Genomic DNA, 17,332 nt, shown 5'->3' with positions numbered 1-17,332 from the left:
ACAATATGCATTTATAACAAGAAGTCCATTCTCGTTTACTCTAAGATGCAAATGAACATGTAGTAGGCTTGTTGATGTTAGTGAGGATAATCTGTCGACGTTTCAGTCTCCAAAGCCAAATCATTTCACGGGACTCTCATGAGGACACAAGATGCAAGTATAGTTGAACAGGATTAACCGTCAACAAATCTGATAAAATGGAAAGAACAATGAGTGGATCACTCACCCCCAATGTGCCAATACACTGCAAGTCCCGGCAGGTCCTCAGGACACAAGAGGACCTCATCGCCCCACCACCCGTGCGCCAAGAGGCGCGTTTGCAGCGTGGTGTAAAAAGGGGTGTGGCCTCGGATCATCTCTCTTCAACGCAGCTCTGTGGGGCATACTGGAGGTCTTTGGTGGGCTAGTTGGCCCTCAGGGACCCTCAGGAATGAAGGGGACTTAATACCCCAACTTAGTACGCACCAGGGAGCACATTTGCAGAGTGCTGCAGTGAGGGTACGGACCTCCAACAAGATGCCAGCTTTTTTTTTTAAACTTTTTTTTTTTGGAGGGGGGCTGTGTGGCCCCCCTTCTTTTACAATATTTGGAGCCCTGGGGACCTCATCTCCCAGGGCCTGTCACGATTTTATAAAAAAAATAAACATTTTAACGGGGAAGGGGGGCGCATGGACCCCCTTCCAAGGCCAATTTCGGCCCCGGGGACCCCAACCCCCAGAGGCATGGCCCCATGTTTAATACTTTTTTTTAAAGGAGGGGGCTGTGTGGGCCCCCTCCTGAGGCCAATATTGGCCCCGGGGACCCCATCCCCCGGGGCCTGCCAGCCTTTTTATTTTTTGGGAGGGGGCCACGTGGCCCCCTCCTCAGGCCAATTGTGACCCCGGGACACCATCCCCCGGGGCTTGGCCTTACCGTAGGGGACTGTGGGGGGACCCCCAATGCCCCCACAGTCCAGTCGGCTCCCTGCCTCCTGTGGGAGCCGGCATTGCTTTTGAGTAAGGGGAGTTGCTGAAATACAGCTCCCCTTGCTCAAAAGCAATCCTGCTTTGCTTCATTGAAGCGAGAGCTGGTTTCCTGCTCTTGCTTCAAGGAAGCAAAGCAGAGTTTGCTATGACTGGGCGGGAGCCGTGCTCCCGCCCTGTCATAGCAAACAGCAATGTCCCAGGGGTGGGCACCCCAAGACATTGCAGGAGCCGGCCCGGAGGGATGGCGGTCCCCAGGGCCATCAAGGGCTCCAGGAGGGGGGTGGGGGGCGCACGGCCCCCCTCCCTCCAATTTCAAAGCCACTTGTGATGGATCCACTGATCTGTATATGCCAATCACATGAAACATATGATGGTTTTTTTCCATTTTCGGAAACAGTATCGGTCTTTCTGGAACCTACAAATCCTCCCTGGGTTCAGGACATGTGCCTTCTGAACCATTATAACCTCTCTTGCAGTTCTTTTGTGTTTCACATCTTGTAATTGCCTCAACAACAATGTTTTTGCTTCCAGCCTCTTAAATCATTTATATTTTAAACCCATAATGAAAGCCAATCAATTATATTAAGTTTCTTGTACAGTAATCCTCGATGACTGCCAAAAACATATTTTTAAATGGAAATATAAAAAAAAAAAAAATAGTGAATGGATTTACGCGTAACAAGCAAATGACTCCTCTGAGTTGAGGTTTAGTTTCATGCCAAGTTTGGTATAGTTCTGTTCAACGGTTCCAGCAGAAAGCAAATGTAACCGTGGGAGCAAAAATGAAAAATGTTTCTTTTTTTTTTTATAACTTCTTCCTTCCCCACCCTCCGGACTCATCTGTACAAAACTTGGCATGCTGAAATTTCGCAGCTTCCGCCACTTGATTAGAACGTTTCTGGCAGGCTCCTTAAATGGCGCCAAAGGTAACGTTCATTCACGTCCAGAGCACTTGCCAATTTATACACGAGGTAGCTTTGAGGCCCTGTTCTGTCTGTGCAACAACAGAATATTCAGGGAGGCAGTGCAGCCTGGAGTGGCGCAACAGAGCCAGTTTTTCCGAATGTAATTTGATATAAGCACCATATCTCCACCTACAGTAGACAGTTTAGAAATAACTAACTCCCAAGATCCTCAAAAATTATTTTTTTAACAAAAAAATAAGGCATAGAAAAAGCAATGTAGAGAGTATTATGAGCTGGAAGAAGAAACGGAGAATAGCAAATTTAAAATATGGGGAAAAAACTGGATATTATGCATCACCGATTTCTTATAAAAGTCTCTCGTGTTTGTAGGGATTTTTCTGTCTGTCCAGGTAGTAATATTGCTGTAATGGATTACATAAAAGGCATTTTTTTAAAGTCAATTACAAGCCTTGGCCGGAAAGCTTGCTTCGGGCAAATTGTTTCATTATCCTATGATAATCAAGGACATGTTTTCAAGCGGGAAGGCAGGCTCTTAAAATAGGCACCGCATGCTGAAGGTAAATATGCTTTCTTTTCTTTTTCCATCCCAGTGATATAATGTAACTCTCCCATATGGCGCTAAGGGTTTAGCTACAAAGGAATTGCTTGACATTCTTTCATCACATTTTGATGCAGTATGCCATGATTTTACATGATTTAATGAAAACAAGAAATTTAAGATAGATGCCATGTGGCCCTCTGGAAATGGAAATACATGCCATACTAGGCCTGATCACCCATCTAGATAAAATTAGTGTAATAATACAGTGCAGATGGGAAGAAGAATCGCATGTGGAAGACAGGGGGCATTAACAGTGGACCCTGGAATTGATGCTAACATCTGAAGAAATCAATGTACCATGAGCCACTACATTAACTAATGAAACTACATTAGTAGTGGGCTCATTGGTACACTAGTCAGACACAGTTCTTTATGAATAGTATGGTGTATGCGCTTGTAATTTTTTGTTTATTGCACCTGTGCTACGTGATCTTGCAATCAGCATTCATACGAGGGCTGAGAAGAACTTTATGTGGCAGATATTTGGGCAGTGCTTGGTAGAGGTATCTGCAGGCTCAATTCATGCGTGGAGAAGTGTGGCTCAATGGTTAGAGCGGCACACCCTGATGCAGAAGTCTAGCCCGGGACCAGGGTTCAATTCCCCGCCTTGGCGGGTCTTGGGCTCAAAATTCCACGGACCTGATAATTCTCGCCTCGGTGCCTATTCCAATCATGGAGTCCCACTCTGCAACTCTGGGCAATAGCTTGCTTAATCTCCACAATGGCCCCCACAATGCTAAGGATGCTTGGCCTCCACCCTGGGGGTGCCCAGGAGTGGACGCCTCACAGGGAAAGCCAGGATGGGTTCCTCAGCGGTATTCGTACAAGCGCCTTGAGACCCTTGTGGTGAGTAGTGCGCTATACAAGTATCAATTTACATGCACCGAATGGCACATGGCTACTGCACCAGATCCTCAGAGGGTATGTGCCTGACCAAACATGTCTCTGCAAAGGTGCATGTTTGCGAGACACAGTTATATAACGTGCTTTCCCATGACCTGTCCCTCACACGTTTCCAGCCATGCTGCAATACATACTCTTTAATGACGGATTTGCCCCATAAGTGCTTGTCTTTGTTGCCTTTTCTTATTCATCTTACCTCTCTCGAGTGGAGCATGTTTTGTACTGAAAAAGAAATGATGACACTCGTGAAGGTAATTTGTAGTAGGTAATAGCATGTAAAGGAATTATCGTTCATTTTAGATGACAAGGTTTGCTATGGGGGGGGGGGCCTGAGAGACTCTATGAATATTTAAGACCTGGGTTCCAAAGGTCCATACAAAGGATGGGGGATGCCCAGTGATTTGGAGGCTGAGCATCAGTTTCATAGTTCTACTTAGTCAACTCTGAACTTATCTAAAGTATTAGGCAATGCCATGTAAACATATGCAACTCACGAGATACCCGAGAGGAACCTTCAATCAACAATACATACCTACTTAGCTAAATAAGTCATGCGATCGCCGCAGAACATTCACCCATCCTCAGATTGACTGCCTCCAGAGTAGACTTAATTTGAAATACCCTCTAGAATCACCTCTCCTATTGGAGAGTCTCTTGTGACTTTGCCTTCTCATTTATAACAAGCATTGGCAAAGACAATAGATTGGTTGTGGCAAGCTAGCGTGATCACTACTTTTTTTGTAGCAAGCAAATAATTCAAAAATGAAAAGAGGAAAGAAATGTGATACCACCTACATGTAGCACCAATATACTTGCAATAGAAATGGGCTTTTTAAAAAAAATGAATGTAATTTTAACAGACAGTACAGTACATCCTAGCAGGGAAGTGCACTTTGAAAGGAAATACACCTTTCTCGGTTTTATACACTGCATTCGAAAATATTATTCTCATTGTCACAAGAAAAGGTACCATTTGATTTGAGTTATTGTATTCATAAAGCAGTTTAACCATACAAAAATGTCTTATAAAGGGATAAAGAATGGAAAGCAAAAAGCACTGGAAAAGTAAAGCACTTACACACCAACCCTGGAAATCCCCTGCAGTTCTTTTTAGGCTGATGTGTGCAGGTGATCAGGCAAGATGGCATCACTCGCAGAGATGAGAGTCAATTGCTCAAATGAGCTGACCCACTGCTGCATGCTATTTGCTGTAGAGATGAAAAGCGAAATGTGCATGACCAGTTGAGCAGGCCAAGGGATGTGGTGCTTACTCGAAGTTCCTCTATGTATGTATGTATGTATGTATGTATGTATGTATATATGTATGTATTTGTTCGTTTTTTTTTATCGCATTAGGTTGGTGAGGCAGCTAAAGACCTAATAAAAATGGAAGTAACCATGGGGATTTACAAGAACTTGGTTTAATCATGTGAAATAATCTCAGACAAATTAACTGACCCTCCTCCCTCCAGTTCTTCAGGTAGGCGAGATAGACAACACACACACCAAAATCCACCTCCATACACATCCACACACCCTCAAAAATCCACCTCCATACACACCCACACACGCTAACACCCACCTGTTCACCTACATACAACCGAACAACCCCACATTCCTACTCCTAAACATACATGTTCTAACATCTCCTCATATAAACGTATAGCAACTTGCCCCTTCCTCCCCCACCCCCACACGGACAACATCCCCACACTAGCGATGGGATCATATTCTTGGCTCTCCCCAGACAGCCACTATGCAACCACTATGTGGTGCATATGGGTTCTATACAGAATCCAGCATTTTTACTGCAATTGTCCTTAAACATTTTAAATCTAAACGTGCGCCTTTGAGAGGGACATATAGAAATCCTCCAATGGGCTTGATATCTTGCCCACAATTTCTAAATGTATAAAGTGGAACAGTCACACTCTCGTTCCACACGGCCCATTTTATCTGCTGCAGGGTTCAATGAGAAATGCGGGTTGAACCATCTTCCCGTGCATTTCCATTAGAACCCACCATCCCCTGCTTCCGCAGTCACCATGAAAATGAGTGCCACATAGCTAGAATGTTCTGGGGGCCAGTTGGGGAGAGGGCACGTGATTAGATTATTTTGAGGAGAACGTGCAACCCTCATGCCAGCGATTTAAGCATTCTCCAGGACTCGGTGACGAGTGGATTGGGAACGGTGCCAGTGGTGGCCCTGATCTCATTGTTCATTGCTTCAGAATCACAAGAATGTGGAAGCAGTCTTATCAGAGGCTGTGAGTCTTGTGGAAGCATTCAGGAAGGAAGCTCCTTTTTGTCACACCATATTTCACAAAATATACACAGTGTATGTGGCCACTTGAGATTCCAAGCTCATGACCCACTGTAAGCCCGATGTTCCCACGCCACCATCAACAGCAGGTCAATTTGTTGAAAGTTTCAGGGCTGTGCTTTTCCAAGGGCTCCAGACAATATGTGCAACGCCTGAAGGTGCCCATCAAAATGTCATTTACTTCAGTGCTCTGCGAGCTAGCCCCACCACCCCCAATTTCGATGACCCACATTTCCTGCTTCACCCTTGAATGTCACTAATTTCCCAACTGGGAGGAGGTCCTAGTCAGGTCATAATTCAATTCCGCCACATCTTGATGAAGAGCAAACTAGTGGCTTTGTCTAAGTTGAGCATAATTGTCCATTTATAGAAAATCTGAGTCATAAGAGAGCGGCCACCAGGATGTACCAGTTGCGGAGCACAATGCTGCTATACAGAGCATGTCGTCAGGGACTTGGTCGGACCCTCTCCATCACTTAATCATAGGCTGCATGAAATACTCTCTTATTAGACAAGTCGATTCATTCCTACTGAATTTCATAAGGAATTTTCATATTTTCGAATGTAGCTTGGTGCCTCCGAATACGTGTGAGCCGGGTGCGCTTGCAGATGTGCATTGAAGTGCACAGAGGGGGCTTTCTCCGAAGGGAGGTGGACCGGGGCCAAGATGACCTCATGCGCGTTGTTCTCCTGCTGTGACCTGAGGTAGCCCAGCCACATGACCGTGACATCTCACGCCGCCCTAACAAAAGCTCCTGTTGGATACCTTGTATCAAGAGATTACTGAAGATGACATAAAACCCACCAGTTATCCACCTTCGCCAATATCAGTAATTAGTCATCCGATCTCAGATTCAAAGGACAACATGACGCTTGTAAATCTTTGTCATTCTTCTGTAGTTAACCAACACTTAACCCTTTTTCAAATCTTTTCATCTTTCATGAAACTGAAATGTAGATTTCATCCTCTTTTCATTTGCTAAATATTTTCTATGCTACACATTGCACACTGTTTATCTCAAGCACATTTTCAGAGCCCTTTGCCTGAGGTAAGTCTTGTTGTGTTGGTGATAGGCTTGTTCTGTGCCTTCGGTGTGCGGGATTACATTTAGAACAATGAAATGGCACAGAGGACGTGTATAGAATCGATGCTCAGAACAGTGGTAAGTGTCATTGGAGGAGTGTTCAGGTCAGAGAGAATATTTTTTTCTCTCTTGGAATGATTCCCCTCCCCCAGAGTTTAAGGTAAAATTTGGTATTTTTGATTGGTGTTAGACCTGACTATGTTTTGCAGATTACACTCTGGTAGCCGGTAGTCGTTTGTAATCGCCTTTTTGGTTAGGTGAGATAACACAAATAGAGAAATTAAGATTTTAAAATAATCCCACAAATTGTCACATTCTGTCACACTCCCTTACAGTTCAACCTCCCACAAAGGATCCACAAGAAAGCGGAGCATCCAGCAAGAAATCAATCCTTCTCGATAACCAATTCACCAAGGCCTGTTGTCTACCGGTCAGACTGTGGTCTTTCGGTAGTGTTTGCTAATCCTGGGCGAAATTACCACACGATTACTTGAAATTATGCAGAAGGCATCTTGCACTCAAAAAAATTACCTGAATGGTCCGGGTAAAAATTGTTGTCAGTCAAAACACTTCCTTTCCCGTTCTGATTTGTAGTTTTGTGCTAAAAAGTTACCCAAATGGCCCGCGTGACTAAAAAATCTACCTGAAATGTTAGTTGTTTATCTACGTTAAAGGTTCAAAATATTAGCGGTCATGTTTGGATTCGTAGTTTTGTGCTCAAAATACCCAAACAGACCTGCTTATGTAAAAATCTACCTGCAATTCTGTACATCTCATGTTAAAAATTCTCCTCGAAATTATGCAAAATGGTTTAATGGCAGAGCTTAATTTGTAAAAAAAAAAAAAACATAAGTGCCCGGGCCCTCGGCAAGCGGCCACTGCAGCTTGCATCTTTCATTTCCCCTACACCTGCCGCGAGTGACCGAATCAACACAACTATTAGCACACCCTACAAATATGAAATTTCAGACTATTCCAGACCCCAATGCTACAATAATGGCTTGTACCACAGATATTAGTCATTTCGAATGTTCATTGAAATAGGAAAACAACTATTGTTGTGTTAATCTCTAATTTAGATAAACATTGCAGACTGTCATAAGAGCCAGTGTTGATAATTAAGTTCCGGTGCCGAGCACCGGAAACCACAGGCTCAAATTAAGCACTGTAAACGGGCTAGTGTCTGCTAAGCAGTGTGTGGTTGCAGTGCGTCTTTAGTGTGGCTCCATGTACATTTAGCTGTCTGATCATACATTACAGATGTTCAGATTTCCATGATCCCCCTCCTCAGAGTCGGGCTTCTTTACATGCCGCGGCTGCCTTGTATGTGGTGTTTTAACGGATTGCTTGCAGCAAAGGATGGGGCTCCTGCTAAACTGGGAACAGTCAGGTCACATGCAGGCCTTCCTCTGAATCCTTCAGAATTGTATGTGACATCTCGTGGCAAGAAGTGATCTGAGGCTCCATAGCCGCGGGCTCATCAAATAATTACTGTCAGTCAGGTTTGACAGCAGGCGGCCAAGAAACCCCTCCAATAAAGTGTGTAGGGAAATGCAGGAACTGTGCAGCAGGCAGGGCTGTGGGATGGGAGGGTTAGGCTGATGCCATCCACTCCTGTTGACTCCCCACTAAACGCTTTGGATCAGCTTTGCAGTCTTCCCTTGTGAGTGTGTAAGTGAAGGAGGATAGGATCAAATTGCATGTGTCCCATTTCACTCAGAGCACCTGCCTTGAGGGGATATGTGTGTGAAGGTGTGACATGTTACATGTGCCTGAGCGGGAGTGTGGACTTCCATGTGGAATGGCATTCCTAATTCAAAAAGAGCAGCATTCCTACGTGAGAACCACAAATGCAGGGATGTCCAGACCAGGCAAGAGGGACGCACCTGCGCAGACAAAGGTAATGCTGACTGCTTGTTGGCAGCGCCCCTACCATAAAACTTGTGTACTGCAGGAGCCATTGTTGTAAAATTATTGTTGCACCCAAAGTGGCTACAATCATAGTCAGTCTAGGACAGATAATAGGCCGGGTAACAACATAAAAGTGGCAGCCATTAGTGAATTAGATAACTAACACCGGGCTACATTTTCAAATCAGGGCAGTTTTGAACTTGGAAAGATGCTCTGTAGGTGTTTTGCAAGGTATGGGAGACTGCATGCATTCGTACCTGCTCCAGGCAATGTTTGTGTTACCATCAAGGAACTCAACATTAAAAACCGGCCCACCAGACCATAAAACAGGCCTAGAAACAGACAAAAACGGGTCCACACACTGACCTGTCAGACCATCCCTTCTGGCACTGGCTGATTGCAGTATAAGCTAGTCCGAACCTGGATGGATGCTACACAGAATGGGCTATTAGTAAAAAAAAATCCCCCCAATTTTTTATTCTCGTTATTTGCAATATTGAGTTAATCCTTTAATGCAATATTTCGGTGGTGCGCTGTGAGCTCTGCAATGTGCACCAAATTCGGCAAAGGTAGCGGCCTCGCCCTCGCCTGCTATGCCGAGTAGCAACTACATCTCTATGCCTGCTCATTAGGTATACATGGCGGGCCGACATTTGCTTCCTAGGTGGCTCTCCCCCACAAGGTACCCAAAATGCTTGCTTGAATAATGGACATAAGCGTTGTATATTCCCTGTGCGAATATGCGTAGCCCGAATGTGCCACCCTGGGTTTTGTAAAGGTAACCTATATGCACATTAGAAGTTTCAGCAGATTTACGAAATTGGTTTTCCTACTTTACATCCAGCTCCATATTCACTTCCTAGACCCTGACCTCTGGGCATTAATTTGAAAACCTTCATTCTAGAGAGTTCTTACTCGAGTCCTAGTTCTTACTCTGTACCCCTCTCTGCCTCTATGTGGTATTCCCTCAGGAACTTGAAGTACCATGAGTCTTTATTATTGCAGCCGTAAACAGTAGATGCAATAGTCACTCACTTGTACTTACTTCTTGTACATAATGTAAAGCACCAACGCTGTTCTGATTTCTAACACACATTGGCAATAGTTTCTCCATTTTTACCTACTGGTAAATAAGTCGAAATTCAAAGCAAAAACACACAAGCGATGCACCGGATTCAGAATTGTTGTTTGAAATCAATAATTTTAAGATCTGAGTTTGCCCTCGTTTGGTGCAGTTCCGCTGTCATTCAAAGCATTCACTTTTTTCTAGTTCACTCCAATGAAGGGGTCTGTGGCATGCTGTTTCAGGCTCTCCTTTCTTGCCCTGCTTCTGTATCTCTCAGTTTCTGACGCTCATCTCTACTAATGTATCCAATCTCCTACTTAACTCGCCAGCCACTACGCCGTGTCCAACTTGCCACCACCCCCCCAAGCCAACCAGTTCTCCAATATTGATTTTCTGAAAGACACTTCTAACATAGATTTCTCACCTTTCCCCAGGCGCCATACCTGAGCCACAGGATTTCGTAGCAGTGCTCCCACACACCACTAGGCGCCCCCGTGCGGCATCTCGTTGACTTCGTTCTACCCTGGAAATGATTGAGAGGAGCTGCATATAAGTGCCTCCCTTTCGTGCCGACGTCCGTGCCTTTCCTACCGCACCTTTGAACTCCACTCCCTTTATCATCAGTTCATCATATTTTTCAATGATGTCTCTACCTAAACCTACAGGGTTCAAACCATGCTGTGTTTATTGAAAACAAATGTCGGTTCCGAACCCGCTTCAGGTGTGCGATTGGTGTTCGTGCTCGGGGCACAACCCTGAAGTCATTCTATGAGTGGGCCCTTGCGCAACTGAAGACGATCTGGAACAATGGAGCGGACATCAAAATAAGTCACAAACCGCATGCACGTCCCGCTCTAACTCGAGAATGTGAACCCATTCCCGCTCTCTAGGCCAATCCTGCAGCAGGTCTTCATTGCTGTCAAAGCCATCTGGTAAGTCCAAGTCCAAGTCAAGGGGAAAACACAAGAAGGTGAATCAGGACACACTTATGCTTCTCTCTATCCAAAGAGAAGTCACAAGAGCATCAAAGTGCCACTCGAGCTCTTTCCCAATCCAATGGAGTACCCATATTTGTTCATCCATATGTTGACGTGGTATCTGTTAAAACATGTCAACGCATGTTGGCACAGTGATCATTAAAGGAGCGGTGGTCTAAACATTTTCCTTGAATATGATACTCAAGGTTTACAAGTAAACAAATACATTTGTATCTGTTAAAATATGTCAAAGCATGTTGGCACAGCGATCATTAAATGAGTAGTGGGTCTGAACATTTTCTTAGAATATGATTCGCAATATTTGCAAGATAACGAATAGATTAGAACATAACATTAAAGAGAAAACTGGAGCACTAATGAAGTGCAGCCATTCACCACTTGTGGATAAAAGAATAATGTTATAAAATATGTGTACTTTTGTTTGCTACATAATGGTTTTGAATTGTATTGTAAAGATTTTCATTGCATTTAGAACTTACTTACTCTCACATGATTTCCTGCTGAGCTCTTTGTTTGTTAACAATAAATGTTGATTGCTAGTCCCTGTGCACGAGGAGATAAATGCATCTCTGTCTTGAACGAAGCAGAACTATCAAGCAGATGTTCATAAAGTGAATCTTGTAAATCTTTCAAATTCTGCCTATGCACATTAAAACATAAATTCAATGTTTTTATTTTTTTTAGCCAAAACTTTTGGCCAAGGAGCTGCTTGACCTTGTAGCCTCGCATTTCAATCTGAAAGAGAAAGAATATTTTGGGATAGCGTTCACAGATGAAACGTAAGTATTGTGTTTAACGGTGACAGCCTTCACCTGAAGCAGTTTGATCATTTTGATAACCGCTTTGTTATATGGAGGAAATGACAAGTGATTTTCCAGAGATTTATTGCAGTTCTTATCCAGATTTGTTTTATTGAAGTGCCTGTGCTATTTCTATTTGGATAACACATGTTTGATATGTAGCAAATATGAATATCATACCAAGTAAACATTTCATGCCCTATGTCGGATTTTGTGGAACAGCAAGCACAAATGGATGGCTACATTTGCAACATGTTTTCTTCTGTAGAATCTCATACTGAATTCTGAGGCTGAGCCACAGAAAAAAACATATTTGTTAACCTAGGATTATAATGTGATAACTCTATCCCTTGAAAGGTGATACGTGATTTTTCAATTTGCCAAGCTCCCACATCCAAATTAAATTTTCAGAAAAAGGTTCTTACCAAATGTGACAGCTGAAACCTTGACAAGTCTTCTACTCAGCTATGTTGAATGTAAATTGAACTTGCCCTCGAGATATTTATTTTAATTTTACAGTTATATATGGTGTGAAATGATCTGGAGGTGTTGGAGTGCTTTGTATAAGAATAGTTTTCACTGTCTGCATGCAGTTTACACGAGGACAGTTAATAGCTAAATATAATCTTTCTAAAGATTAGAGCATGATAAAAATAAAACGGTGACAGCGAAAATTCCAACAGTATTATTGATGAGGACAACCTAATTTAAATGCAGGACAAATTGTTAATTTATAATTAAAAGATATTGTAAGAGAAAGTACCACGTTCCTGTTGTAAACTGCAAGAACACTGTGAGTAACTCCAATATGGCGCTGATCTCTGCAAGAAAATGGCAGCCTTATGTGCAGAGTTAAATGGTTACTTCAATAGTGTGTACATCTGTCAAATTGAAAGTAAAATACGTTTTCCCAGCATGGTACAGTGTCAGGACATCCAGAAGTATAGTCTGCCTCAAGAATGTCCATGGCTGGAGTCTCCCACTCAGCTTTTCCCCCAACTCTCCCCTAAACATCTGTTCCTGAACTTGAGGCTACTATGCACGTGGGTTGCCTGAGACAACAGCCACAGGTCAGACCCCAACCGCTCTTTATCAACGCCCCTCCTAAGAGGCCTCCGCAACAGCTGTTTATGCTACACACCTCTTACAGGGGGATTTGTTCTTGTTAGGTTGAAAGGGGGACCATAATACCTGTCACAGTCTTATTTGGAACTCGAATGGTTTTGAGTACTATATTGGCCTCCTTTTTACTTGAATTAATTCTGCATCGCTTGGGGGTTGTTGCATCCCTTATTACCATTTGCAGTATAAAATATTGTTTGGTGAAAAATCTTGGTGTGGATGACAATAATACCGTTACAATACTACCGTTGTTTTGTGCAGAAACTTAGTATAGATCGAAAAGAACTGACACACTCAGTTATTGATTCGTTCACACTGTTTTTTTCATTTTTTTTCTTTGCTCTTCTTCTCTACTCTGGTCGTATTTTGGGGTTTCTCACTATCTAACTGTCCATTTCTGATGCATGCTTTGAATTATGTGCTATTGAGGTGATAAATGTCTAATTTTCATAAAGACACAGACTCTCTAAATATTAAAGCCTTGACCTTATGACATAAAATTCTGAAATCTGTTAAAATGTAATATGATTTTGCAGCTCTTTTTCCTACAGTCGCAGGAAAGTTGTGTTCCCAACCGAGTGTGCCAATTTATTGAACATCAATTGATATATGACAAAAGTACGTAGTAGCATCACACTTTAAGAAAATCTATTCACAATTTATTACCTCAATCCTAATATTGGCTTTAATAGCATGGAACGCACACATGAATTGTTCTATAGCGATTTCATGGCTTTGGTTTCCATATGAACCAAAGTTATTCCCAAACAGTTCTATTTGTTTTGTTTCTTCACTTGTCTGTATGCCTGACTATCTTTAACAGGCAATCACTGGAGTTATTATTTTTTCTCAGAAAAACCATAACGTTTGTCTTTGTTTTCATGCTATCTTTTGACCAATGCAGCTAATCTGTGTGTCTTCTAGTGGTGGTCCAGGCCTGATAGCTCTTGTAAGATGACTGTCAGATTTGTGATGTGCATGTTGAATTGGACTAGGCTAAAGCAGCACCTCTAATTCTCTGCCTGTTTGGAGGATCTTACTTTGTGTTTATTTTCTCTGGGAGTAACAGTTTTTTCCCCTTTAATAGAAATAGAGGACTGCACAAGGCATAAATATGTACTTGCATTATTTTATGATCTTCTTTCTTGGGCTTGATTACAAGAAGGCATACATAGCCTCCTTTTGTAATACACTGAGAGTTCACCTGGTTTATGGAATGTGATCTTGCTTTTGATAAACTGAAGGGACACATAGTGACGTGGATATTGGGCTTAAGGAACTTTATTCCGTATGAAGTGGGTATACTGCAGCTGTTTTACTGTTTTTGGTCTGGTCCTGATTGACTTTCTTCAGTCAATATCAGGAGGATGCAGACAAGGGCCTTCACCCAGTTGGACCTTACTATGGGAGAACAGAATATGTTTAGCTAGTGAACTGGTAAAGAGAACATTGTGAAGTTGAACTACTGTAATTTAGATAATCAAGAATGAACTGTTATATGTGATGATTGGGTACATTTGAGCACTCAATTTAAAGATATGAATTTAAAGGAAGTGATCTAAGATAATTGTTCTACATTTCATTATCTTGCAAGCCTTCTATTAGAGCTTAAATTATTATATGTGTGAGTTTTTGCATCTGATGATAAGGGGCTTTATATGTTATATATCTTGGCAACATTCCTGTTTCTAGAAGTTAGCAGTTCTTGGTGCAGTAGAACAGCTGAAACGCATAGATGCCAGCTTTGCGGGCATGGAATTGAGTCGGTGCAACATGAGTTTTTTATTGCAGCCTCTCAGATGCGGATATCTCATTTTAATATGCCACTCTTATGTAAGATAGATATTGATTATAGCTGCACTGAAGGTTTTCCATTTTGGATAGTCAGGTGATTCTTTTGTAATCCTGAGGTACTTGAAGTAAGTGTCATCCTTACATGGGGGATGCAAACCTAAATGTAATTTTTTGCCTCACCCTTGCTTCCTGTCATTTTCTTTTATACATAGGAGTTTCGGCCAATGAGCTGAGTTTCAGTCAATGAGCTGTATAAATGGATATATTATGCATTATTGGTGTGACAACAGGCGAATTAGGCATATGTGCATTTTGATAATTGTGTACCATGATGCCAATGTAATGATTTGTATGTAAATGTTTGTGGTTTTTAAACCTTGCACATAATGGCAATAATTGTCTAGGAATATATACTTTTGATTACTTTCAATTTTCTTCCCTCAAAAGCACTTCTCAGAAGTGTGAGGACTGGTGAAGCCATCCCCAGATCTATTGCCTTCAATACATAGGGAATGGACTTTTGCTCAGCTCCCTAAAACCATTGCGTTGAAACATACACTCAATGAAGTCTTTTACTTATTCCCTTTCCATGTATCCTTTCTCTTCCATTGTTTCCATTTGAATAAATGAAAGGCTATTTTACATCTCAAAAAAACCCTCAAGCTTCACACTTTTTGACACATTCATTCATGCATTTTTATGCATAGGACACTATTTTTTCTTCTCACTTTAGCAGGCAGTTTTAGATCCTTTTGTCAGCTCTGATGTGTGTGTCGGACCATCCAATGGTGGCCACACCAGCAGGGCCCTTTGACGATCAGGAAAGACTAATCTCAAATATGCTGTTTTACAAAATCAGTAGCAAAAGGTAGGATATTGTGAAACTTTGGGCATTCATTTCTGGGGCAAGGCAGTTGGTTCTCCAGTAATTCATCTTGATGCTTCGTGGTCTCTGTTCCTTCACATCAGCCACCTGGCTTTTGCTACTGCAGAGTCCGCACAAATGGCTCCTTTTCATTATGCTTCTGGGTGCGCCCTCTGTTCACTGTACCTGGTGGCTTCTCATCTTGGCACTGGGCTCTTGGCTGTTGAGAACAGGCAATCACAAAGCTTATAATGCAAGCCATACCTATTGCTTTCACAGTGCGTGTTGCTTAAAGTGTTTTTGATTTTGTATTCATGAGGGCAGTCCTGCCAAGTATCACGCATCCAGTGTGACACTTACACATTTCAGTGCGGTGTTCCGCATCACCGCACTGAAATGCATTGTCATGCATTTTGCCGACTGTCCAGCTCGAGCCACCGCCGGCGCTTGTGAAGGGCTTTGCTGCTCCGAGAGACTTGGTGCCAGTGCCAGCAGCTGCTGGGTTCTAGTTCGTAAATAGTTAATCACCATGCTCTGGTCGCTGAGTGAGAGCGCTATGCTACAATGTAACAATCGTGCCTGGCTCCAGGCTGCAATTATTCCTGCCGCGCAGCTTAGTTTGACACACACTTCTGCTAATAATTAGGGGCGGGGGGGGCGGGGCCGCCCTCTCAACAGCCGATCCTACTGGATCACAGCCACATACTCCTCAGGGGTGCCCAGGTGATGGCTATAATCCGGATGTGACTGAACGGAAGTTAGTGAGCACTGATGCAAAAGAAGCGGGGACTTAAATCTAAGTCAGGGAGTCCTGGTTGTGGCATGCTGCACTGCTCTGTCTTCGTGCGCAGTGTCGCAAATTACCTGCGTTGCCAGCCCGGCGGGTACTCGCCGAAAATCAGTGACACCATGATGACCCCGAGTATAAATTTCACCAGCGGCGGTGCGGCAACACAACAGTGGTGCCAGGACACACAGACACTGAAGTATTGACTCATGGCCGCACACCCGCCGAGCAAGAAAAGAGGCATTGGTGATCGCGGGCGGCGGCGCAAACTAAACTGTGGCAAAGCGGGGGGACGAGGAGTGTGGCAGAAGCTGAGTGTAGTGCTATCACACAGAGGCCGGACCACTGCAGACAGCTCAGTATGGGGAGGCCGATCGAGAAAGTGCATAGTAGAGTGTGGTAGGAGTGATGACCTCTGACCGTCGTGACCGACCGTTTTGCAGCAGCTGTCAGGAGAGGACTCGGACAGGCTGCCTGAATTCTCCGGGCACCGGCAGCAAACCGAAAATGATTGCCTAGGAGGGGGGCGGAAGGCACGAGGCAGCCCTGATCCAGAGTCAATCGCCGAGGCCAGACACACTGTGCTGCGACTTCCTGGATGAAGATCGGATCACCAAGAACCAAGTTAAGTAATTAAAGTAGTTTACACTTGCCACCCCCACTCGAGTCTCTGTCAGTGTACTAGATTAGTGCCCTTCAATTTCTGGTCCCCTGCAGTACGCTTAAGATCTTCCTAGAGTTTCTCCATGCTGAAATTAGTGTATTTTCTGGTGTTTATGTGCTTCCCTAATCTTTATGTTGCTTGCGAGAAAGTGTCACTCATAGTCCCTGAAATGTCACTCATATTTTCACTGAAATTATGCAACTGTCACTCATAGCAATCTGAAACCTTGGCAGCTATGTGAGGGCACAGAACAATTTCCCCAGGCTGATTGTCAAGTAGATGCCATTACAGTAATTGAAATACATTGATAAGGCACCCTGCCTCTCATCATTATAGTGTCTAGGACGAGGAGCGAAAGTACTTAATTTCATTTTCCAGTTTATTGCATCCTTCTGTTGGAACCAATATAGTCTGTGGCTGCGGAGAGCTGCTCCGTTTTTGTAGAGTTTAACCAGTGCTGTTTCCCCACATTTTTTCTTTGTAACAACCTGGTTGGCTCCCCCTCTCTAGTGTTCATTTTCC

At 43.3% G+C, this 17,332-nt stretch overlaps 1 protein-coding gene across 10 annotated transcripts in view; it reads left to right on the top strand.

The window, feature by feature from the left end:
• FRMD4A (FERM domain containing 4A) overlaps nucleotides 1-17,332 on the top strand; it is an 814,406-nt gene that overhangs the window by 493,611 nt on the left and 303,463 nt on the right. For all 10 annotated transcript variants that reach the window (XM_086919678.1, XM_086919676.1, XM_086919675.1 and 7 more), the window contains exon 3: nucleotides 11,463-11,557. In XM_086919678.1, the coding sequence (XP_086775804.1) occupies nucleotides 11,463-11,557 (95 nt within the window). The remainder of the gene's footprint in view (nucleotides 1-11,462; nucleotides 11,558-17,332) is intronic.

This window comes from Lissotriton vulgaris, chromosome 1_1, assembly GCF_964263255.1.
Source record: "Lissotriton vulgaris chromosome 1_1, aLisVul1.2, whole genome shotgun sequence".
NCBI lineage: Eukaryota > Metazoa > Chordata > Amphibia > Caudata > Salamandridae > Lissotriton > Lissotriton vulgaris.
Note: the sequence above shows the minus strand (reverse complement) of the source record. Positions and strands in the feature narration are given on the sequence as shown.